General features: G+C 39.7%; 1 protein-coding gene across 1 annotated transcript in view; it reads right to left on the minus strand.

Moving 5' to 3' along the window:
- Window positions 1-26,051, minus strand: part of FANCB (FA complementation group B) — a 164,545-nt gene that overhangs the window by 69,988 nt on the left and 68,506 nt on the right. The window contains exons 10-11 of the mRNA XM_074029166.1: window positions 17,967-18,083; window positions 17,555-17,706 (exon numbers count right to left, since the gene is read on the minus strand). Coding sequence (XP_073885267.1) covers window positions 17,555-17,706; window positions 17,967-18,083 — 269 coding nt within the window. The remainder of the gene's footprint in view (window positions 1-17,554; window positions 17,707-17,966; window positions 18,084-26,051) is intronic.

The following is a 26,051-nucleotide window of genomic DNA, read 5'->3' on the forward strand; positions in this document are numbered from 1 at the left end:
ATTTCTGTTCTTTATAAATTACCCAGTCTCAGGTATTTTGTTGTAGCAGCACAGAATGGACTCAAACAGTGGGATAATAATCAGAAGATAGAGAAGGAAGTGAGGACTAGATGATAGTGGAAGATAAGGTCTGAGAGATGGGCTGTACCCAGAATGAGTCGAACTAATGTATTTGGATATATCCTGTGAGCAATGGAAAACTATTAACAATTTTTCAGTAAGAGAGAACATTCCACATGAAATAGAATCGCTACATTAATAAACCTTAGTTGATACCAAACATGATTTATTGGACATTTTCCAAGTGCATTACTAAGTAATAGGGAACCTGAAAGTACAACAAAATGTAATAAAAGAAAATGAAAAATTCTTAGGTGTTGATTATTTTCTCTGTACAAAGGGGCTTTGTGCTCCAGAAATACAAGAATAGACCAAATTACTTTGAACTATGATTATAGCCAAACCACAAAAAGAAAACTTGTTTCCCTGAAGCCTGGGACCACTTATTTTACAAAATGCAACACTTACCTCTATAAGAAGCTAATTTTCTAACATGAAACAGGAAAACTACTCGGTATGTCAGAAAAAGTATGGTCGTTTTTTATTTGTCTATTATTAAATATTCCCTACTATGTGTTAAACACTGAATAGGTTATTTAAAAGTAAATATTAAAATTGAAGATTGAAATCACTTTCTCAGTTTTTAATCTCTCTTTTCTGTACATATAAACAGAAGAGTTACCTACGACATTAAATCTTTGAGGTCTAGAAAGCAAGTTATAAATGATAGTCAAGTAGAAATTGTTAAACTTTTTAAATGTCTATCTAAAACATTCTGAAAGAAATTATTTTGATGTGAATAACATAGAAGGTTAGAGTTCAGTCTATACTTGACTAACAATGTTACAATTCAATTTTAATTTAACATTTACTGCCTAGATCGGGGTCAGTAGATTTTACAGTAAAGAGCAAGACAGTAATTATTTCAGGCTTTGTGAGCCAGATGGTTTCTGTCACAATTACTCAACCCTCCATTGCGGTACAAAAGCAGTCATAGATATTATACAAACTAATGGGGATGTCTGTGTCCCAATAAAACTTTATGGACACTGAAGTTTGATTTTCATATAATTCTCATGTGTCACAAAATATTCTTCTTTGTTTTTGGTTTTTTTTTTCCAGTCATTAAAAAAATGTAAAAACCATTCCTAGTTCACAAGCAGGCTGTATAAAAACAGGTAATGGATGAATTTGGCCCAAGAAATTGGTGTCCCAATTTTGGGTTTCCCCAAAGCAGGGCTGAGGCAAGGGCTTGGGTACAGACAGTTATTTGGGAGGCAGCCCCAGGAAGCAAGAGTGAGGGAACATGGAGAGAGAAAAGAAAAGAAAGAGATATCAAGAAAGAGAAAAAAACCAACAAAGTAGGTGTTGCCGAGTTGGTTACTGCAGGCAGTTGGGCTGTATCCCACTAGAGACTCTCTTGAGAAATTGGTAGAATATGCTGTAGGCTGGGTGCGGTGGCTCATGCCTATAATCCCAAAACTTTGGGAGGCTGAGGTGAGCGGATCACTTGAGGTCAGGAGTTCGAGACCAGTCTGACCAACATGGTGAAACACCATCTCTATTAAAAATACAAAAATTAGCCAAGTATGGTGGTGGACGCCTGAAATCCCAGCTACTTGGGAAACTGAGGAACGAGAATCACTTGAACCCAGGAGGCAGAGGTTACAGTGAGCCGAGATCACACCACTCTACTCCAGCGTGGGTGATGGAATGAGAGTCTGTCTCAAAAAATAAATAAATAATAAATAGTTTTGTTTTTGTTTTTTTTTTAAAAAAAAAAAAAAAGATGAATGTGCTTTAGAAATGCCTCTCTGAAGGATGAGCAGCAAAAGGCTAGAATCATTATCTACTGAATATAGTCCCTTCACTTCAAGTTCCCCCACCTGAAGTCATTAAAGCTCCCTCTGCTTTGGCAAAAGCCCCGAGGCAAAAAAGTAAAGAGGTGGTTCAAGAACTCAAGATGAGATACTGCTGCCCAGCTTGGGAACTTTCTGCCAGAGCAGCATCCACCATCACAAGTGGGCCATGGGGATATGGCACAAGGAATAAAAAGTGTTTACTCTAAAAGGTAATATCATTTATTTATGTAATATTCCATTTCTCTGGGAGCCTAAAATCACAGATTTGAGGAGTTTAATATTCTAAAAGCAAGGTCACCCACAGCTATAAAGTTAAAAACTCAGAAGAAAGCCAATATCCTAGGGGCCTTATCCAACTGGCCACCTACCCAGAAAGATATGTTGGTCATGGATTGGAAAGCAAACTCCTGAAATTAAAACTTACAACTGCAGGTCTAAGTGGACCAATTTAGAATGTTTGTGAGCAGTTACTAAGTGTAGATGAGTCTGTAGCTTTTTAGATAAGGTCGCCAGCAGTGAAGAGGGCACTGTTCATACAACAAAGGATGAGTCCTAACAACTCTTTCTGGAAGAAAGGGCATTAAGATAGACTCTTAGCCTGAGGTCTTAATTCATCACTCAGAAGAAAATGAGGAGAAATATCACGGTTTGTAGTCAAGTTGGACAGGGGGACATTCAAAGATGGGGCAGAGTCATTCTCAATGGGAGCCAGCACAAAAACCCAAAGGGAGGCAGAGTGACTATCTGCTGTTTTGTCTGCCAGGATTTATTTACCTTTCTGGTAAAATCAAACTCATCAAGCCCTTAGATATCCTCTTAGGATATCACATCAACTAATAGTGAACAATGTTCAGCAGATGTTTCTGACTAGACCTCACCCCTCATTTTAACACGAGACTCTGACCATTGTCAGTGTCTTACTTTTCTGGCCACAGTGATTGGTTCAGGAATAATTTGTGACCCAGTCAGAACTATTAAGAGGTGAGTAGTCTTTTTCTAGGGCTTCTTGGAGGCAGGATAGTGTCCTTTCTTCCTAGGCCTAAATCCGAGAGGATATGGGGTATATTAAGGCTAGGGCCAGCACCTGAAGCTCAAATTGAAAGCCACAGGGAAGAAGGCAGAGCCAGGAAATGGTAAGAAGCTAGACTCAGAATCCAGCCACATTTATCTGGCCAAGATAGTACGGCACATGCTTCTCAGACATTAATGTGCATACAGACCACCTTGGGGTCTTGATTTGTTGGGGGGGGGGGTCTTCTTAAAATGCAGATTCTTATTCTAGTAGGTCTAGAATGGAGCCTGAGATGCTGCATTTCTAACAGTCTCCTAAGGGGATGACCATGCTGCTGGTTTGCAGACCATATTCTGTGTAGCAAGGAAGGAAAATGCACCAAACCTTATGTCCATAATCTGATACAGGAACCCAGCAGTTCAAATTAGGCAGGGCTGAAACAGCTAATTAAGTTGGATGGCTGCTCCTGATTGGCAGTGTGAAACCTAAAGCCTGTAGAACAAAAACCTCCTATATCTAAATTTTCACCTCAAGCCACAGATTAAAATAAAAGATTTTCTATAACCATGCTTTAAAAAATATTTTATCCCTTATAGCAAAAAGAACGAAATATCCAAAAATCGAACTCAGAATTTGAGTCTGATCAAATCCAAGTTTGCTTGCTGAATTACAGTATCAGTTGAATTCATAGCCCTGCTAGGTCTTTGATGTGAGCAAAGGCAGTGACCTGGAAAGGGTACAATCCCAGCAGTTTAAATGGAAATATCTGAAACACTCTGAGGAGTCCCGTAAATCCCCAACCTCCCGATGAAGCACTTCCCACAGCCTTTTGGGCCTGCAGAGCAGTTCTCCTACCCTTGCTTAAAGAAACTGTGACTTCCTGGCCTGATTGTGCTGCCTTGCAGAACAAAGTAATCTGTACCCCACCAGTTACTGTTGCTCAGTCAATAACCATAATCAGATTCTAGCATGCCTGGAAAGGGTTTGAGTGTGGAATCAAACTAGAGAAGAGAGGCTTATACAATGGAGACTTTAAGATAGAAAATTGGGGATATTTCTGGAAACAGATCTTGAGGATGTTGAACCCAAAAGGTAAGAATATATAAAAAGAATGGAATTCACAATAAAACAATACGTATTTCAATATGAAAAGGCTCAAGCCTGACTACAAGAAGACAGGAGTGTTTGGATGCTTGCCCCTATTACCTTGAATGCAACAGCTATAAATGCCAAGGAATGCAAATGTGCCTTGTTAGCAATACATGTCTTTATTAATTATTCATTTCCCATTGTTGCTATAACAAATTACTACAAACATAGTGACTTTTTAAAACAATGCAAGGCCAGGCACCATGGCTCTTGCCTGTAATCCCAGCACTTTGGGAGGCCGAGGCGGGAGGATCACCTGAGGTCAGGAGTTCAAGACCAGCCTGGTCAACATGGTGAAACCCCAACTCTACTAAAAATACAAAAATTAGCTGGGCATGGTGGTGGGCGCCTATAGTCTCAGCTACTTGGGAGGCTTGAACCTGGAAGGCAGAGGTTGCAGTGAGCAGAGATCACGCCACTGCACTCCAGCCTTGGCAACAAGAGTGAAACTCTGTCTCAAAAAAGAAAAAAAATATATTAAATGTATTCTCTTACATTTCAGAACTCTGACACAGGTCTCACTGGGCTACAGTCAAGGTGTTGGCAGAGCAGAGCTGCATTCCCTTCTGGGGGTCCTAGAGGATAATTCATTCCCTTGCCTTTTCCAGCTTCCAGAGGCCACCTGGATTTCTTGGCTCATGACTCCTTCCCTTCTCCTATCTCCAAAACCAGCAATTATATCACCCCAACCTCTGCTTCTGTCCTCACATCTTCTTCTCTGAATTTCCTGCCTCCTTCTTAGTAAGATCTTTGTGCTGGCGAGGTTGCAGAGAAATAGAAACACTTTTACACTGTTGGTGAGAATGTAAATTAGTTCAACCATTGCGGAAAACAGTGTGGCGATTACTCAAAGATTTAGAACCAGAAATACCATTTGACCCAGAAATCCCATTACTGGGTATGTACCCAAAGGTATATAAACTATTCTACCATAAAGACACATGCACGCATATGTTCATTGCAGCACTATTCACAATAGCAAAGACATGGAATCAACCCAAATGCCATCAATAATAGACTGGATGAATAAAATGTGGTACATATACACCATGGAATACTATGCAGCCATATAAAGAAACAAGATCATGTCCTTTGCAGGGACATGAATGGAGCTGGAAGTCATTTATCCTTAGCAAATTAACACAGGAACAGAAAACCAAACACCGCATATTCTCACTTATAAGTGGGAGCTTAACAATGAGAACACATGGACACAGGGAGGGGAACAACACACATTGGGGCCTATTGGGGGGTGGGGCAGGGATAAGGAGAGCATTAGGAAGAATAGCTCATGCATGCTGGGTTTAATACCTAGGTGATGGGTTGTAAGTGCAGCAAACCACCATGGCACACGTTTACCTATGTAACAAACCTGTGCATCCTGCATATGTACCCCAGAACTTAGAATAAGAATAAAAAGAACCTTGTGATAACGGTGGGCCCACCTAGATAATCCAGGAAAACCTTTCCATCTCCAGATTGTTAATTACATCTAGAAAGTCCCTTTTGCCGGGTAAGGTAATATATGCACAGGTTCTTGGGATTAGGAATATAATTAACACTGGGTTTTCTAGCCTTACAGTATATCCATACTAGAGTGCCCGTTTCTTTGAGCTTTCTGACCTCTTCTTACACCATCTGCTATGGCAATTCTGCCATTTTTACTTGACTTGGTGCAGGTCACTGCTTTCTCCAAGCTTCCATGAGCCAACCTAATTGTGTATCAGCATACTCTTCTTGCATTCTTACCGAGGGTTAAATCCTGCATCACAGGAGGATGCACCTAAGTCGATACACTCCCTTTGATCCAACCTTTGCTCTTTCCTTGATCCAGTGTCCTCAAAATCCAGTAGCACAGTCTTCCTCTGGTTCCCAACAGCAGCATATGTTGACCAGATCTGGCAGCAACTTTGGGGTATAGTCCCCCTTTCTCTTGGGAGGCCAGCACTTCCCTGGCAGGCTTATGTTGTGAAGGGACCCTCATTTATCTGGCTGCGGGAGATAAAAGCTTCCCATCACAGTTCTAACAATCGCAGGACTACAGTACGCCAGATGCTGTCTGACCTTTACCTCCCCCCAGTGATGGGGTCCTCATTGCTGGCAAGCTGGTGGGTGATTCCATTTTAGAGCGTGCTTTCTCCTGGTACCAAACCTCATGGCTACAGGAGTGCTCTTGGGAAAGACTAGAAAAGTCTGAGTAAACAGGTGAGTACAGAGAGAAGTTAACTGCAATGTCTTCACAACCATGGCCTCAGCTGAGCCCAGGTGGAGCACTCTGGAGTTCAAATGGTCCTTTCAGTTGTCCTGCCTTGAAGCAAGGGGGCTGGGCCTTTATACTCCTACATCAACTAGTCAAAGGCTGTGGCTTTCACTGAGGAAGTCACGTGTGATGCACCAGGCAGGTAGCTCTCTTCAGCCAAAGGGAATTCCCAGAGAGGAACTCTGCTGAGAGCAGCACCCAGCAGTTGGGGTAGGGAAGGGGAGATAGGCACTTCAGTTCTAAATGAAAACCTGGATGATTCACAGCATCATCTATTATAAGGGCAATGGTTAAAAGTTGAAAAAAGCCTTGTCTCAGCACCTTAAATATGATGAGAGGACGACTCTTCCTGACCCCCAGATGAAGACTGTGGCATAGTGGACCCATTATCTAAAAGTGGTGGGGGTCTGACACTTCTCTTTATCATTGGTTGCCAAGAATGGAACCTGACAAATGAATGAACCCCTGCAAAAGGAAATAAAACATTTTTAATCCTCTATTTGTGTTAATGCCTATCCTTTCAGTGTCTCTTTGATCTGCATGACAAGGGAAGGAAGCTGAGGAAAAGCGCGCTTAAAAGAAAAGTTTCCATGACTGCAATAAGAAAGTGAGGAGAACGATCCTCATAATTATTAGGCAAGAAGCAGACTGGGGTAAAATTGTCCAAGAGGTAGCAAAATCATCTCTATGAAGCCTCCATTAATGTTGAGAAGTTCAGTACCACCTGAGAACACTATGGTATCAGCCTTGCTCTAGCTGCCACCTCCCTAGTACCAATGTTTCCAGTGTTATGACATAACACAGAAGAATCTGTCTATAATCCAATAATAATATATTTCATAGACCATGGATTTAGAGCTCAGTGAGTCAAACGAGGTGAAATGTCAGAATGCAAAAGCTTTCCAGTGAAGAAAACGGGTCAAAGGCAAAATGAAGACCATGACTCTGAGAAAAGATAACTTTTATATGGCCTCAGTCACTACATGGTGAATTTCTTTAGAGAACAGGCCTCACTTATGGTGGGGGGGGGGGGGGGGTTGCTAAGGGAGAGCCAGAGAAATAGACATGAAGAAGTGAGAGGGAGGAAAATCTCCATTTTCCTCATTGATTAAAGTCTGTCATCAATGGCCCTTGGGATTCATTCAATTCTTGCCATCCTTATGAAAAGTCATTTAAAACATATATGAAACAAAGAGAACAAAGAAAAAAAAAAGCACATATAAGTGAAATAAGCCAGGCACAGAAAGACAACTACCACATGATCTCACTTATATATGGAATCTTAAGTCGAACTCATACGGAGTAGAATGGTGATTGCCAGGGGATGAGGGTGGGGGTGTGGAAAAAGGGGAAACATGAGGGTGCGGGTATGGAAAAAGGGTCAAAGGGTTCCAATTTTCTGTCAGAAGGAATAAGATTTAGTGATCTATTGCACAATATGATGACCAGAGTTAATCTATTGTATATTTCAAAATTACTAGAGAAGAAGACTTTAAATGTTTTCACCACAAAAAATAATAGGTAAAGTGTTAGATATGTTAATTAGCTTGATTTAATCTTTCTATAATGTGTAAATAGATCAAAACATCACATTGTCCTCCCTAAATATTTACAATCATTATTTGTCAATTTAAATAAATAAATAAAGGCAAACCTAAATCTATAAATTAAAAATAAAAAAGTTAATTTGTTAGTTTTTTATGAATACAGTATAAACAACAGAAAGGAACAATGAAACAGATGTGACTTAAACAAGGGAACTGAGAATAAGAAAACCAGAAGACAAGACAAAAATATGAATAATAATAAATAACCCCAATTTTTAAAAATAGAATATATATATATATATATAAAAAGATTATAAAACTGAGATCCAGTGAGAAAAGTAATAGAAACAGGCTTGTTAAGAGACGTATGATTAAATAAAACTTCAACCTTTTTAGGTAAAAGCTGCAGTTAAAAATTAGCAAAAAGAAAAGGAAAAGTCTGGCTAGACTGTGTCAGAGGAAAGTGCTAGGACAAGTCCTGGGGCTGGAGCTGCATTCTACTCAGGCAGCTGTGGAAATGTGCCCCAGAGGGACTGAGATTCCAGGAAGCCTGTATTGTGACCAGGCAGGAAAGCAGACACCATATGAGGTATTTTAATGGAAAGGATTTAATGCAGAGAATTGAACTGTTTGTTGCCAGAGAAGTGAAAAGAAAAACAGGGGAAACTGACGCAGTTACCCACTACCACATAAGAGGTTAGGGTTATCAGAACCTAAAGGTTTAAAGGAGCCCTGTGGAATATGGACTCAGACCTCCAAGGAGGGGACACTGCCCAGCTGGTCCTGGTATCTCTGAGGGATACAATGACACTAGTTCTGGGAATGTAGCAATCAATACTGGAACCAACGGCCGCTATCAGGGTGAAGAACCATTGCTGTCCTGATACTGACTGATGGGACCAGAGATGGACAGAAAGGAACAGGTCCCTTCTCCTCCTTCCAACCTTGACATCTCCCTCTAGTGTTCCCTACAGGCAGAGTCTAACAGAGCATCAGCTGGCAAAGGTTTGCAAAGTCCTGGCCTCAGCACGACAAAGCACAATGCTGTCCATTCTGGTTACCACTAGCCACAAGTAGCTATTTGACTTTCAATTTAAACACATGAAATTGAATTAAATAAAAATTTTAGTTCCTCAGTTACATTAGCCACATTTGAAGGGCTCAAGAGCCACATGTGGCCAGTGGCTACCATATTCGAAAGCATAGCTGTAGGGAATAGAGTGGCCCTAAATCACATAAGAAGGAACTTAGATCATCTTGGAAATTTTCACCTTCTATGTTGTACCTGCAGACCCAGGGAAACCATCCCTACCCCAGCAAAGGTGATCTTTCTTCAAACAAGTAACAGTATCATGTCATTAAAAAAAAAAAAAAAAAAAAAACTTTTCTTCAATATGATGATGTTAGTGGTGGTGGCAATATTTGTTTCAGTATGTACATTTAGAGTCAGGTCCTATCCTATGTAAAACACTTTGATTTCATTTTTATTTAATACCACAACACTATAAGCTCCGTACTTTTCTTATCCCATCTTACCGACATAAAACCTGAAAATTAGAGTGGGTAAGGAACTTGTCAAAGCCAAACAGTGGACTCTAGTGCCCTTGACTTAGCTGCTGGGGTATATTGTCTCTGGCTGTCAAAGGGAGCCCACGCTTTCACAAGGAAGAGATTTTATTTGCTTGCCATTATTCAGTAGAATGTTATTTTCTCCGAAAGAATAAATTGGACAAAGAAAGCAAACAATTAGGCCAGTACAGTGGCTCACACCTGTAATCCCAGCACTTTGAAGGGCCAAGGCAGGAGGACTGCTTAAGACTAGGAGTTTAAGACCAGCCTGGCAACATAGCAAGACCCCCCTCTACAAAAAATAATAAAAATAATAAATTAAGAAAGTAAAGCCAACAATAATGATACGTAATAACATAAGAATTATAACAATGAAAATAATTTCAGTTTAATAAAATTCAGTCCCAACAGACAACCCAGCAGGGAGGAATAAGGGATGTCTTTCTGGTTTTATGACGAGTCGTCATGCTCCCTCACACTCAGTGTTTGGAAATGGCTTGAATTGAGTCCTTCACCTTTCAGCTTATGATGTTTGCAAGATGATTTCTTATTATATAAGTGATGATTAGAGTTCCTTGTGCCCTCATTTTCTGTAGCATTGACAGTACAGTTATTTATGTCATGCTAATCAGAGGCAATATGGTGAAGACATGGTAGGGTCCATCATTAGTCTTGTGATATTGGAATAGTTACTAAATTCCTCTAAGCCTCAGTTTCCTTACATTGTAGGGGTATCATAAGAATTAGATTAGATCAAGAATATATGTAAACAATCTAAAACATTCTTTGACAGGTAGAATTGTGCTATTATTAATGCATATTAAGTGACCATCTAATAGATGGAATAGGAGACAGAAACAATTATTTCTTATAAGAATGTATGCATTCCTCTGTTCACTCAACAAATGCTTACTGAATGCCTGCTATGTGGCAGGTACTATTCTAGGTTCTTGGGATATACCAGTGAATACACCAGACCAAAATCCCTGCCATTATGGAGCTAACATTGTATCTATTTAGGACTCATTCTATGAAAGACATAACCCCATTTGTCACAAATATAAATGGGAATCTTCCCTGTCCTCAAGAAATTTATATTCCATTACCTTAAAAGCTTGTAAAACACCCTCTGAAAGGAACAACAAATATTTCATTGTTAACTAATGAAATATTCCTGGCAACAGGAATTAAGTGTGTGGTGGGAAAAATGCTCATTTAGAGATCAGAGAATCTAGGTTCTAGCCACATCTCTGTGTTTAACTTCTTGTAATATCAATTTATACTCTCTGTGCTTCGGTTTTCTCACGTGCCAAAATGGGAGTAGAATCTCAATGGCATTTTCAGTGATAGTTATATTTTTTATATGTCTACTATAATCATGCTAACAAGACAAGTTAAATTTATGGAGACTCGAAAAATATACTTTCTCATATTTCATACCATAATCTCAGGTATTACTATCATGTTGAGATGCAGCCTTATGGGGGATCACATAGTTTTCCTACTGAATTGAGATGCAACCTAATGGAGGGAGGATCGCTTAGTTTTCCTACTGAAAAACAAAGGCAGACTGTTTGGAGTGTTGCAAAAGCAGAGTCTGAAACAAGGAAATAATCCCACAAGAGTGTTGGTCATTTGATTGAGTAGGGATCCCAGGAAGTTGTACTAAGAGAAAAGGACAGGTGAGATAGAGGAGAGAGCCAAAATTGGGATGGTTAGTGGGGTGGTTGTTGTAGCAATTAGGACTCAGTCACACCAGGACTTCTGAGAAAAGACAGAATACCTCCTAGAATTGCCCAATCAAAGAACAAGAGGCTAGTACATTCTCCACTGGATCTCATCCCGGATTAATTGAGGTTTACCTCCCAAAATGCCAACAATCTCACCTTCTAAGGCCAACTGGTCCCCACAGCTTTAGCTTTGAGAAGACCATGAGAAAAAAAAAAAAAGCAAGGCGTGAATTTAAGGTATGAGACTGTTGTGTGTTGAAGTATGTCTCCTCAAACTTCATATGTTGAAACCTAATCCTGACTATCTCAGAATGTGACTATATTTGAAAACAGGGTCTTTACAGAAGTAATCAAGTCATTAGGGTTGGTCCTAATCCAATATGACTGGTGTCCTTAAAAAAGAGGAAAATTTGGATGCACGCATGCACACAAGGAGAACATCATGTGAAGATTGGAGTTATGCTGCCGCAACCCAAGGAACTAGAAATTGGGAGAGAGGACTAGAACAGACCCTTCCCTTGCACTTCTGGAGGCAGTGCGGGCTGCTGACACCTTGATCTTGGATGTTCAGCTTCCAGACTGGTGACGATAAATTGCTATTGAGTAAGTCACTCGGTTTGGGGTACTTTGTTACAACAGCTCTAGCAAACTAATACAGACACTGTTGTGTGAAATCTGAGTATGGGAAGAACTGAGCGACACAGCTATGGCTGATATTACAGGCAGGCAAGGGAGGTGACACTCACACAAGCACTAAAGACATCTGCTACAGAGCTCATAGACTGTGGACATACTAAGATGACAGATTAGCCTGTTGTTTCTGAGTTCTCCCTAAAGAAAGGGAATGCAAATGGAATACAAATGCAATGTCCAGAACTATAACCTACTCTGTCATAGGGTTTGTTCTATATGTTCATTATATTTGAAGCAATGATAAACCCTCCTATTCTCCTCTCAATTGTTAATATACCTTTTCTTCCCAAGGCAGCCATTAAGATTCCATGTCCTGGCCGGGCGCGGTGGCTCAAGCCTGTAATCCCAGCACTTTGGGAGGCCGAGACGGGCGGATCACGAGGTCAGGAGATCGAGACCATCCTGGCTAACACGGTGAAACCCCGTCTCTACTAAAAATACAAGAAAATTAGCCGGGCAAGGTGGCGGGCGCCTGTAGTCCCAGCTACTCGGGAGGCTGAGGCAGGAGAATGGCGTGAACCCGGGGAGGCGGAGCTTGCAGTGAGCTGAGATCCGGCCACTGCACTCCAGCCTGGGGCACAGAGCAAGACTCCATCTCAAAAAAAAAAAAAAAAAAAAAAAAAAAAAAAGATTCCATGTCCTTTTTTATATGAAGCAATCACATTTGTTAACACATGTGAAAGGGGGACATTTTAACAGCTTGATCTCCAGAACAGCATGCATTCCTTTTAGGGCGAGAATGACAAAAACAAAAAGATGGATGACAACTGTGTCACACCTAAAAATCTTACATTTATATTCATAATCTTTTATATTGGAAAAGCTTTAAAAATTATAATGAATTCACTAAAAATGTATGATAGAACTGCCAAGAACATCAGGAGCATTAGTTTTTGCCTGAAATTTGAGATTCTTTAACTGGGTCAGGAATATCTTGCTAAAAGCACTCCTCTCAGACACTGTCATTTTGTACTTTCCTTCCAAAAGCATCAATCTCAAAAGAGATATGTGCACAAATTAATGAGAGGATTTTTTTTCAAGATGCTGAATAAGTTTGATCTGAAAAAAAGAGCAAGGCTCTCCATTGAAGCCTTTCTCATGCCCTACTTTGGTTAGAACCTGACTCTCCCTCCCCACCTGGCTGAGCTGTCCCTCCTCGAAGTGAAGCAATTTTCTGGAATGAATATAGATGTTAAACCCTGCTGGCCAGCAGAGGCTGTGTTTCAAAATCAATGCACCATTAAAAAAAATCAATATATTCAATTCAAAAATTCAATATATTTTCTTATTTTAAAAGGAATCAAAAACTAAAAACACAAAAAGTAGGTTGGAAGTAACCTAGATATTTTGTCTTAAATAATATTTTCACTTATAATACTGTAAATTTAAAAAGAAAATGTGCCATATTTATATTGTAGGAGAAGAAATGCAAAGAGTTGCCTTTTTCTAACACACTTTCTCATTACTAAATACATTCTAAAATACATTGTAAGACAATTTTTTTCTTCCCCTTCACAAAATTTCCAAAGTAGAAGGCAACTGAAGGCATTCGTTGTATTTCATGGTAGAGAAGTTACCATCATTCTTTAGAGGAGATTTTATTATGATATCTGACTTATTTCTTTATATATTCTCCTTATCATGTTTTCAATTTATAGTTTTTTTACCATCCCAGGCCAAATATAACATAAAATAAAATTAGAAGAATTTGTAGCTAATTCTACATTTCCAAATGAATTATTCAATTACAAGTTTCATTGGCGTTTTAGTGGGTTATGACTTAATCAATTCATCTTCCATATTTACCTATTGGAATTTATCTTTATTTCAATAAGCCAAGCAATTGAATTTTTTGAAGGAAATAAATCAATGTATGTTTCTTAACATGCAAATTTCTCACTGATACGTAAAAAATTTAAAAGTCTTTAAAAGTTAGATTAAAAACCCATAATACATTGAGCCATAAAAAGGGATGAAGTATTGACACATGCTGTAACATGAATGAACATTGAAAACATTATGCTAAGTGAAAGAAGCCAATTATAAAAGACCAGATATTGTATGGTTCCATTAATATGAAATGTCCAGAGTTAGCAAATGTGTAGTAGATTGGCAGCTGCTTAGCAGTATAAGCTAAAAGGTATAGGATTTCTTTAGGGCCAATGAAAATGTTCTAAAATTGATTATAGTAATGGCTGCATAACTCTGTGAATATACTTAAAACCAATGAATTGTATACTCTAAATGAGTGAACTGTATGGTATGTGAATTATATCTCAATAAAGTTGTTACAAAAAAAGATCAAATTTTCAAAATCCAATAGCAATATTTTCTGTGTCAGTGAGCAAGAAATTCAATTAATCTCTAACTCTGTAATGTCTGAAGCTGTTCATTCACTAAACAGAAATCAAATACTGAGTTAACACACGTAGAGAGAGGACAAAGATGAAACTCCCATCTTGAGTTGAACACAGAAGCCAAGCAAAGTGGAGTGTGATTTTTCTTTTTTTAAAGTAGTGCTAGATAAAATATGCTTTGCAATAATAGAGGAAGAGGAGGTAACTTGTATTTGATGGAGTCAGGAGTCAGAAGGGGCATGGAAGTAGCAATATTTGGGTTGAAGAAGGGGATGGAGTGGGAAGTGTGGAAGGGCAGGAGATGAGAGGACAGCAGTTATTTATGGGTAATGAGGTTACAAAGTGAGTTGAGGCCAGAACATGGAAGATTTCATATGACCTGCTAAATTTGCTCTTATTTGTTTGTCTGGTTTTTGTTTGTTTGTTTGTTTTTTGTAGGCTCTAGGACACTGTTAAAAATGTGTCTTGTATGTAAGCAGATACTTACATACTGTTTACATACAGCTAGGTAATGGTCCAGGTTGAAGAGTCAAAGACAGCCCCAGCCAAGGCAGTAGATGTGGGGAGGAGGAGAGTTTTTATTTTTAACGTATCTTAGAGGCAGAATCAACAGAGTTTGCTGACTGACAGATCCTGGAGATGAAGACTGAAGGAAAGAATGATGAAAGATGGAAGATGATGTAAAAGTTTTTATGTTGGGTGGCTGTGATGTTGCTATTAAACTAAAGAACACCAGAGGGGAAAGGATGAAAGGTAAAATAATGAGTTGAGTCACTATGTTGAAAATGAGGCCAGGCGCGGTGGCTCAAGCCTGTAATCCCAGCACTTTGGAAGGCGGATCACGAGGTCAGGAGATGGAGACCATCCTGGCTAACACGGTGAAACCCCGTCTCTACTAAAAAATACAAAAAACTAGCCGGGCGAGGTGGCAGGCGCCTATAGTCCCAGCTACTCGGGAGGCTGAGGCAGGAGAAAGGCATAAACCTGGGAGGTGGAGCTTGCAGTGAGCCGAGATCCAGCCACTCCACTCCAGCCTGGGTGACAGAGTGAGACTCCATCTCAAAAAAAAAAAAAAAAAAAGAAAATGAGATGCCTTTGAGATATGCAGTTGGAATCATGGGTTTGAATCTAAAGAGAAAATTGGAGCTACATATATTTTGGAAGTCATCATGAATATGGAAGACAATTAAACTGCCAACATAATAAATGTTTTTCAAAATTATTTCATTTAATGTCCATGACAACTCTGAGCTGTACATTATTTTTACTGAAGACCCTGAGAGATTCTGGGAGATTAAGTAACTTTCCAGAAGCCACATAGCTAGTAAGCTGCAGAGCCATGATTCAACTAACTCTCACTAAATGTGAAGCCTATGCTTTTCCCTCTGTGTCTTGCTGACCTTTTCTAAGTCACACAGTCATTGCAGTAGGTGGGCTCATCCAGAAAAAGTCTGTAGAGTGGGGAGAGAATAGGTACAATATTGGGTGTGATGGAAAAAATCCAATGTAGCTTATTTGTAGTTTATATTCCAAAAGGGGAAAGTAATAAAAGGTGTGATCGAGGACCGTAGCCACTCTGCTATAGTGATTCTTTCACCTGACAATAGCTGCTACGTGGCTTCCTAGAAAACATTTCATTAGGCTCTTTGAGTGAACATGACTTTTTGACCCTACAGAAAAAGAGAAGTGAGAAGTCAAGAACACTTAGGCAGCAATAAGAGAAAGGATCTCCTGGATCACCAGCTTTTCAATTTCAACATGATGCTTTAAAGGCTGTCAAGTGGTCATTAGGTAGCCAAATTGGTAGCTGACCACCAGTCAGATACATCTCTCTTTTAAATCTAGTACATTTGTTCAATCCTTCTACTACATCTCTGGAGAAAAGGCTTTAATTTTCATCTTAGGTTTTCATTTCAACAAAATGAAATACAAATTCTGGGGTAGACACTAGCAAAGAGTAACTCTGTATTCCATTAAATGTTGCAATGCTTTCAAAATTAATGCATTCATTCATATATTTCATGCACTTTCATTGACAATACACTGCCCTTGACTTCCAGAAGACTATAGTGTAGCTGCGGAGAGAAGCCAGTCTTTAATGGTCTTAAATCATGAGTAATTTTAATGAGAAGCAGCCAGAAGAGAAGAAAAGGGTGAAGATGCAGAGTAGCGCTTGAGGAGACAGCGTGTGATGCACAGCACAGGTGAAAAGATTCACCTATAAAAGGGGGACATGACTTCAAATGTAACAGCTAGAGGAGAAGAAAGATTGCATGCAAATGCAGTTGGATGACAAGACAATTGAGGGAATTTGTGTTTAATGACTTCTGTTATTTTTCCTGTGAAATTTTCTTCTGAAAATCAAGGGGAAAGTTTCAAACAAGCAGAGATATTTAGAACAATATTATGTCCCAAACACAAAGATGTCTACACTACAAACACAACAGAACAGAATTATTGGAGCTGGAGAGGCAATTCTGAGTGCACATAAGAAAGGGACATCAATGCGATATGATCCAGCCGTACAGCTTGCTGATAGAGGGTTTGATGGGACATGAGTATGAAACTGGAAAATATTAAGGAGTGAAAAAGAGGTAGCACTACAGATCTGTTGCTTCAGCTAGACATTTGATAGGTGCCTTATAATACAAATAAGTGGTTAAGATCCCTTTGAGTGCCTAAAAGGCAGATATTTCATGATTTTTATTGACAGAAGACTAAGGCCATGGTCCTTAAGCTTGGCTACACGTTGGAATCACCTACGGTTGTAGTAACCTATTGCTGTATAACAAATTACCACAAAACTTGGTGGCTTAAAACAATGAGCACTTACTGTCTCACATACTTTCTGTGGGTCAGGAATTTAGAGGTAGCTTAGCTGGGAGTTCTGGCTCAGCATCTCTTGCACATTGGCAGTCAAGATGTCAGTTCAGGCTTTAGTCATCTGAAGGCTTGACTGGGGTTTCCAACGTGGCTATTGGTAAAAAGCTGTATTAGTCAGAGTTCTCCAGAAAAACAGAACCAATAGGATATGTGTATGTAGGGTTTCCAACGTGGCTGTTGGTAGAAAGCTGTGTTACTCAGAGTTCTCCAGAAAAACAGAACCAATAGGATATATGTATATATATCCTATTGGTTGGTTTTATTTTTTTTCTATTGATTCTATATATATAACATATATAATATATATTATATGTTATATATATTACATATATTGCTGGAAAGGCAATTCTAAGTACATATATATATACACACACACACACACATATATACAGAGAGAGAGAGAGATTTATTATAAGGAACTGACTCACTTACATGATTATCGAAGCTGAGTAGTCCCAAGATCTGCAGTCAGCAAGCTGGAGATCCAGGAGAGCCAATGATGTAGTTCCAGTCCAAGTCTGAAGACCTGAGAACCAGAAGAGCTGGTGGTGTTGACTCCAGTCCAAAAGCTGGCAGTTGGAGTTCTAAGGCAGGAAAAGACCAATGTTTCACTTCAAGTAGTCGGGTAGAAGTAGTTCCATCTTACTCAGCCTTTTTGTTCTACTTAGGTCTTCAATTGATCAGATGAGGCCCACCCACATTAGGAGGGCAATCTGCTTTACTCAGCCTACTGATTCAAATGTTAATCTCATCTGAAAATATTCTCACATACACACAGAGAATAATGTATGACCAAATATCCAGCCTAGTCAAGTTGACACATACAATTAACCATCACAAAGACCTTAATTGCTTGCTGGCTGTTAGCAGGAGGCCTCAGATCTTTGCAAGGTAGGACTCCTCCTAGGGCTGCTTGAGTGTCCTCATGGCATGTTGGCTGACTTTCCCCAAAACATGTGATCTAAGAAAGAAAACCAAATAGAAGTCTCAATATGTTTTACGACCAAGGTTTGGAAATCACACACAGTCACCACCATCATATTCTCATGTTAGAAACAAGTCACTAGGCTGAGCATGTGGCTCACACCTGTAAACTCAGCACTTTGGGAGGCCAAGGTGGGTGGATCACCTGAGGTCAGGAGTTCGAGACCAGCCAGGCCAACATGGTGAAACCCCATCTCTACTAAAAATATAAAAATTAACCAGGTGTGGTGGTGTGCACCTGTGATCCCAGATACTCAGGAGGCTGAGACAGGAGAATCGCTTGAACCTGAGAGGACGAGGTTGCAGTGAGCCAAGACCATGCCCCTATACTCCAGCCTGGGCAACAGAGTGAGATTCCATCAAAAAAAAAAAAAAAAAAAAGAAAACAAAACAAAAAGAAAAAGAAACAAGTCACTAAATCCAACCCACTCTCAAGGAGCGAGGGGTTAGGTTTTGCTTCTTGAAGAAAGGAATATTAAAGAATTTGTGGATATATTTTAAAACCACATCTCAGGAGCTTTAAAAAAATACTTATACTGGCTACCACCCCTAGCCTTTTTGACTTGGTATGCAATGAGTAAAAGCTCCCTAGGTGATTCCAATGGGTAGCCAAGTGTTTCCTCTATCATATGCATCCACTCTTGTGTCTCTTATAACTCTAAGACCTTAGCAAGCAAGCACACAGCCCTGTGATGGGCAATTTGTCAGCCATAATGTTATACCATATCATGCAAGTGGGTGTGAAAACTTCCTATGATAAAAAACTCAGTATCATTAAAGAACTTTTTAAAATTCAAGATGCTTTTCTTTTCTGGGTTGTTGTTGTTGTTTTTTTTTTTTTTTTTTTTTTTTTTTTTTTTGAGACAGAGTCTCACTCTGTCACCCAGGCTGGAGTGCAGTGGCGCAATCTTGACTCACTGCAAGCTCTGCCTCCGGGTTCACATCATTCTCCTGCCTCAGCCTCCCAAGTAGCTGGGACTACAGGCACCTGTCACCACACCCGGCTAATTTTTTGTATTTTTAGTAGAGATGGGGTCTCACTGTGTTAGCCAGGATGATCTCGATCTCCTGACCTCGTGATCCACCCGCCTCAGCCTCCCAAAGTGCTGGGATTACAGGCGTGAGCCACCGTGCCCGGCCTTCAAAATGCTTTTCTTAATACAAAGAAATAAGTAATATGTGTTACATAGAGGTATGATACCCAAAAGGAGAGTATTTAATACATTGCATTTTCAAAATCATATGTAGTCTAAAACAAAGATATAAAACAAAACAAATATAAGAGACTTCTGGCTAAGTATGAAGTCGAAAACTTATAAATAAAAGCATAAATAATGAAGAGTTTGAGCCTATAAAGGATGAGATGCTTGATAATTCATGACAGAACGTGATAAAGTCTGACTTTGGGGGTGTGATGGTTAGGGTTTCCTTGTCAACTTGGCTAGGCTATAGTAACCAGTTATTTAATCAAACACCAATTTAGATGCTGATGTGAAGGTATTTTGTAGACATGATTAAGAGAATAGAAAATTCCAGGCAGCAGTTTCACATGACAAAAAGGAAACTGGTGAAATTGCTGCATAAGCTAAGGGCCAATAAGATCCTAAAAAACAGGATGTGGACTATGCTGGCTGGAGCAACTGGACTGAATATGGCACTAGAATTAACCTAGGTTTCACCTAGAACCTCATTATATGCTCATTAACATACTAAACCACTTATCTGCCAGCACCATGATTGTTCCAGGAACACTCATATTTGGTACAAAAACGGGTGGCACCACAGTTCTGAGAAATCTTAACAGTTTTCCAGAAATGTTTATGAATATTCCACCCCGTGGTTAAAGAAACCCATAAAGATAGAAGCCCCAAACACTGTTGGTGCAACTCACTCTCTTGAGTACTCTCACACCCCCCTTTCTTGAGTGTGTATTTTGCTTTGCAAAAAAATCTCCATACTTTCACTATTTTCTGACTTGTCTTTAAATTCCTTCTTGCAAAGTTGTCAAGGACCTGGACACTGGCCAGGGTTGAGGTCCCATCAGTGTCTGGGGACCTCCTCTAGCCCACCAGTATCATTAAGATATAAAGATATACAGGTATAGATATGGATGTGTATGTATCATATTAGTTCTGTTTCATTGGCAAACCCTGACTGATACAGATCTTGGTATTGGGAAGTGAGGTGCTGCTGTAACAAATATCTAAAAATGTGGAAGTGGCTTTGGAATTGAGTAATGAGTAGAAGCTGGAAGAATTTTGAAGAGCTTGATAGAAAAAGCCTAGATTGCCTTGAAGAGATAGTTGAAAGTAATATAGATGTTAAAGGTGACAGGGTTCAGAGGGAAGTGAGGAGCACAGTAGAGAAAGCTTCTATCAAGTCAGAATACATACATCATCAGGAACAGAATACTAGTAGAAATATAAATGTTAAAGGTACCTCTGGTAAGGCCTCAGACAAATGAGGAAAATATTGTTGGACACTGGAGAAAAGGTGACCTTTATTATAAAGTGGCAGAGAACGTGGCTGAATTGTGTTCTAGTGTTTTGTGGGAAACAGAATTTGTAAGTAATGAATTTGGATATCTGAGGAGATTTCCAAGCAAAGTATGGGAAGTGTTGTCTAGTTTCTCCTTGCTGCTTATAGCAAGACTCTAGAAGAAAGAGATAAATTGAGGAGAGAATTGTTATGTAAAAAGCAACCACCACTTGATGATCTGGAAAATTCTCAGTCTATTCAGATAACAGCAAAACGTGACAGAGTATGCTCTGGAAAGAACATCAAGGGTGTGACTAGACAACCGCTGGGTAAAGAGATTATGGATCCAATCAACCATCTCAGCAGCAGCCAAGAATATTGATGGGGTATCCAGGAAGGATCTATGAAGAACACTCATGTCTAATGGCTCGGAACCCTGTGAGTTTCATGGAAGGCCGACAAACTGTTGAAAATTTTAGACCAGCAGAAACACTGTTAAACTGAGAGGGACAGACAGGAGAATGCCATGTGAAGACGGCAACACACAGAATGTCATGCAAAGACAGAGGCAGAGATTGGAATGATGCATCTACAAGCCAAAGAAAGCCAAAGATTGCCAGCAACCGCCACAAGTTAGGAAGACACAAGGAAAAATCCTCTAAAGCTTTCAGAGAGAGAGAGAGAAAGAGAGAGAGAGAGAGAGAGAGAGAATGGTTTTACCAATGCCATGACTTTAGACTTCTAGCTTCCAGAAATGCGAGAGACTAAATTTCTATTGTTTTAAACCACCCAGTTTGTGGTACTTCGTTACAGCAAGCCTAGGAAACTAATACAGGAGGTATCAAAAACACATATTGACTAGCTGAAGTTTCGTCTTGTATGGAACCCACATGTATTCTGTACCTGCTTGGGGAACAGCAGATAAACACTTTAATAAACATTAGACTACATTAATTAAATAATTTAATTGCATGATTTCATTTAAAACTTGGATTAAGACATTTTGAAAGTTATAGTACTTGTCATTTTGGTCTGTTTGCATCTTCCTTGATCTCTAATTTCCTCACTTCCCCTCTGGCATGATTGCAAAAATACAATATTTTTGTATGTGAAATCCAATGAAATAAACAACAGTGTTCTTTTGACAAACACCACTGCTCATTAGTAAGTGATTTAAATTCTGCTTGGGCTTTGTTTACATGCTGAGCTGATAATTGTCAGTCATTTTGATATGCACAGTGAACGACCACAGCAGTAGAAATTACCGAAGCAGAAGCAGAAGCAGAAGCAGAAGCACCACGTTGATTAGATTGACCGTGGGTGTGGCTGCTGGAAGCATTCTCAAATGGTGGTGCCATGGCATTGGCTTCCAAATCCCTGTGACCTAAGTAGCTGGGACCTAACAGTCATCAAAGGTTCCAGTCTCTGAGTTCAGGTTCTGTAAATCAGGCAACTTTTTTCAGCTCTTGGAAGAGTCAGGATTTGGCTACATTGCACTCTTCTTTCAGGTCTTTAAAATGCAAGGAATTCTATTCAGCAGCTGATACTGATCCCACCAACCATTAATCACTCCCTTCCACAAACAGTTGTTTCCTGTTAGGGCCGCTGGGGATGTGGCCCATCTTCAGCCACATACAACCATGCACCTGAGTGAAAGGAAGGCCGCTTGGATAACAGGATTCCTCAAACTACAGGTCATTACCCATTGATGAGTTGTGAAATCATTTGATGGGTTGTAAACAGATTTTTCTTAAAAAACAAAATAGAATAGGATAGATTACATGGAATAGAAAATATCAGAATGTGTGCCATGTAGGAAAGTATTTCATAAACTTTTTTCCATTTATTTTATCGTGTGTGTGTGTGTGTGTGTGTACTGGGTCATGACAAAATCATATGTCCTTCTGGGGATTGTGTTTTTCAAAGTTTGAAAAACATAGCTCTAGGGCATGATCATTATCTCAAAATTCCCTTCAGTTTAAAAATGACGACTGGCCCCTTATACATTTCATGTAGCCACCCTTCTACTTATTCTTATTAACATCATGTTCTCAGGCCATGAGGACTGATGACTGCTAGAAACAATGAATTTTAAAGACTCCAGTCCCCAGAAAACATAACGAAATGGGCAAAATGGACAATAAGAAGAGCTCTGTGACATAGTCTCCTTTAAGAGCCTCATGATTTCCTTGAAACCTTGGGACTATGGTCACATGATTTATCTTCCTCCCTTTGCTGTGGCAAGTTTAGATACTAAAGATAAATGAATCATGGCTCTTTCTTATGCTGCTCCCAGATGTATTGTGAAGATAGACATTACAGATAATATCATTCAAGGCAATGTTTTAAGTGGTGTTGAGGGTGGGGTTAAGGAAAACAAGGATAAGATGTTCTTAAAATACAACTAGGAGTTTGCCAGTCAGACAAGGGGGAGGAAGGGCACTTCAGGTAGAGAAAAATATATATATTCAGGGTACATAAAATGAATGCCAACTCCATAAAACTTGGTATATCATAGGATGGCATGCCATCATATGATGCAGCTAAAATGTTGGGTCACACAGCAGAATGGTGGACCATGGGTAAAGAGGGAAAGCAGAGACCAAATTACAGAGGGAAAGCCTTGGAAGTTATATTAAAGAGTTCAGACATTATCCTGTAGCTATGGGAAACCACTGAGGGGTCTAAAATTGTAATAAAGTAATCAGATTTGCAATATAGAAAGATCATTTTCTAAGGAGAGCTGAGTCAATCGCTGAGAGCAGGGGTGGTAAGCTGTCTGAAGGCAGGAAAATTCAATGGTACACTATTAGTGCCACAGATCAGATGAGACATGGTGGGGACCTAAGGAAAGTGCTGGGAAAGCAGAAGAAGGAATGAAAATAAGAGATTTTTAGAGATAAAAATTGTTTAAAGTGAAAATTGGTGAAGAAGCCAAAGTCTTGCATTACCCCCGATGCTTCTTGATTGAGTGGTTGCATGGGTGGTGGACAGGAATATGGGAAAAGAAGTAATATATGAGGACAGATGAGTTCAGTTTGGCCCAGATTGAATTAATGCGCCTATAGGACGTCCAGGTGAATTAGGATGTTAGACACTTGGATCTGGCATTCCTTTTCTTCTGTTTTGTAAGCTGAAGTGCTATCAAACAATCCAAGAAATGCACAGGCCTTCAGTCAATAAATTCTTTCCTTTAAAGTCATCAGGCTATGATTTCTACCATGTTCCTTTGAAATGAATTTCAGACAGAGAAAGTGTCAATATGCATGGAACACAAGAAATTCTGAAAAAAATAGAGCACAAATGCTGGTATCTTCAGATCTTAGGTAGTGCTGAAACTTGAATAAATTCTTGTCATTCCAGTATATGACAATCAAGTTTCATTATGAGAGCCAAGATGTTTGCATGGGTGGAGAAGAGTTATCCAGGTCAAACCGTGGTCCTGATCTCACAAATTTGTCTCTAACTCCAAGAAACCAACCAGTTTGTATACACAAAAAGAACTGGTTATGAACAATCCAGGCTCAAGCTCTCCCAAAAGGAATGATTTTTATTCCTAGGGACAAAGTGTACAGATCAACCAGGGATTTCAAGACCTGTATGTTGATTAGCCACAGGCATGTACTGTGCTGGGGCAAAGCAGAGATGCTGCTGGGATTTCAGCCATAAACCTGGCATCAGCAAATGCTATTGCAGAACAAGGCTTCAGTTTAATCTATTATCTTAAAAAAACTCAGGAATTCCTTTGCCACTCAGTATTTTTAAATGATCACCATGTGTTTCTTCACCGATGAAGAAATTACATTTTGAAATGCCTTTTGAAGGGAAATTACCTAATAACAACTCCTTGGGTGTGTATGTGTGTGTGTGGAAGGGGAGGGAGATTAAGGAGGAAAAGAAACTCCAGCCGACTTTTTTCTTTTTTCTTTTTCTTTTTTTTTCTGGTTGGGGGAGGAGCATCACGTAGACATCAGAAAAGTTAAAATGAGGAAAATTAAAGTGACAGAAGTGAAAACTTATTACATCTTCTATCTTCAAATGCCATGCTTGTTTTCTACCCACAGCAGACAGACATAATGAAGATATAATTCTGCTGATACGGATTATATTTCATCCTCTTCCAAATTTATTACCTGAATCCCTTCATAGATTGTTAAAGACCTAACCTGCCTCTGCTAATTTTCACAGGCTGCCTTGTACAAAGTACAGCAAATTCCAAAAGCTAAGGCCTGCTTCTCAGCTCCACCACTTAACAGAACTAAGAAATCAAAGGCTGCAGTTTGGCAAAATGAACCAAACTTATGTTTCCCTAATCTATACCTCCAGTCCTGATACCACCCAAGCTCCAGTCCTGATTTTTCAGTGGCTTTTGGTTATGTCCCCTGTATGTCACTCTGTCCCCTCAAACTCCACATGCCTCAATTGTATTTATCATCTCCTCCTTCTCACACTACTAGACACCACCACTTCTCCCTGAGCCCACCATTCCTGACTTCTCCTGATCTCCAAAAATGTGCGTGCATGAGTCGCACTCATAGGCTACATGATCACTCCTAAACACCAATATTTTACCTCTTGATTCACATTTGTGCTTTAGTGATGTCATGAACCTCAAGAACATTCAAAACCAAGTGTGTTAAAGCTGTGGGTGCCAGTGTCTGAGGGTCCACAGCTTGCTACTCAATATATTTAAGATGGTGTCACACTGGCACTTCAAACTAACCACAGGAATAATTGAACCCATGGGCCTCTCCACCTCCACCCCAAACTGTTCCTGATTCCTTGCTCCCTTATCGCAGAGAACACACCATCACCCCTGCTAAACTGCTCAAGCCAGCTTCATTCTCTCACTGACTTATTGGTCCATCTGGCTGCCAACCCCCATCAATCCCACCTTCTCAATAACTCTCAAACGCATTAGGGATGACAGTGCTCTGTCTCAGCACAGGTATTTTGTATTTCCTTCTGGACTAAAAGTCTTATAACTATTCTCCCAGACTCCACTCTGCCCCTCTGACTGCGGTTAGAGTGATATTTCTAGAATGCAGTTTTGAGCACGACGTTCTGCATCTTTCACCTTTCAATAACTTCCTTCTGCCCACATGATTCTTCCCAAGATCCTCCATTACATGGCCCGTTCTGACCGCTCTAATCCCTTTCACTGCAGCTCAACAACCTTCCTGTACTCACAAGCTACTCCTGCCCACAAGGATGTCTAGTTCTTCTTATCCTTCTCGAATGCCTTGATACTTTATATTGCTTCCCCTTGTTCTAAAAATTGGTGAGTAGGAGTCCCATGTCTAACAATTTGATTGTGTTACAGAAAATGCTAATCTGAAAACACATGTTTCTAAAGGGTAGAACACATGTTTCTAAAGGGTAGAACACATGTTTCTACCCAGAGTAGATTGAGTTAAAGACTGGGTTAGGCAAATTGTAGTACATACAAGTAAGAGTAAGGGGAATT

The sequence above is a fragment of the Macaca fascicularis genome, chromosome X (genome assembly GCF_037993035.2).
Source record: "Macaca fascicularis isolate 582-1 chromosome X, T2T-MFA8v1.1".
In the NCBI taxonomy this organism is placed as follows: domain Eukaryota; kingdom Metazoa; phylum Chordata; class Mammalia; order Primates; family Cercopithecidae; genus Macaca; species Macaca fascicularis.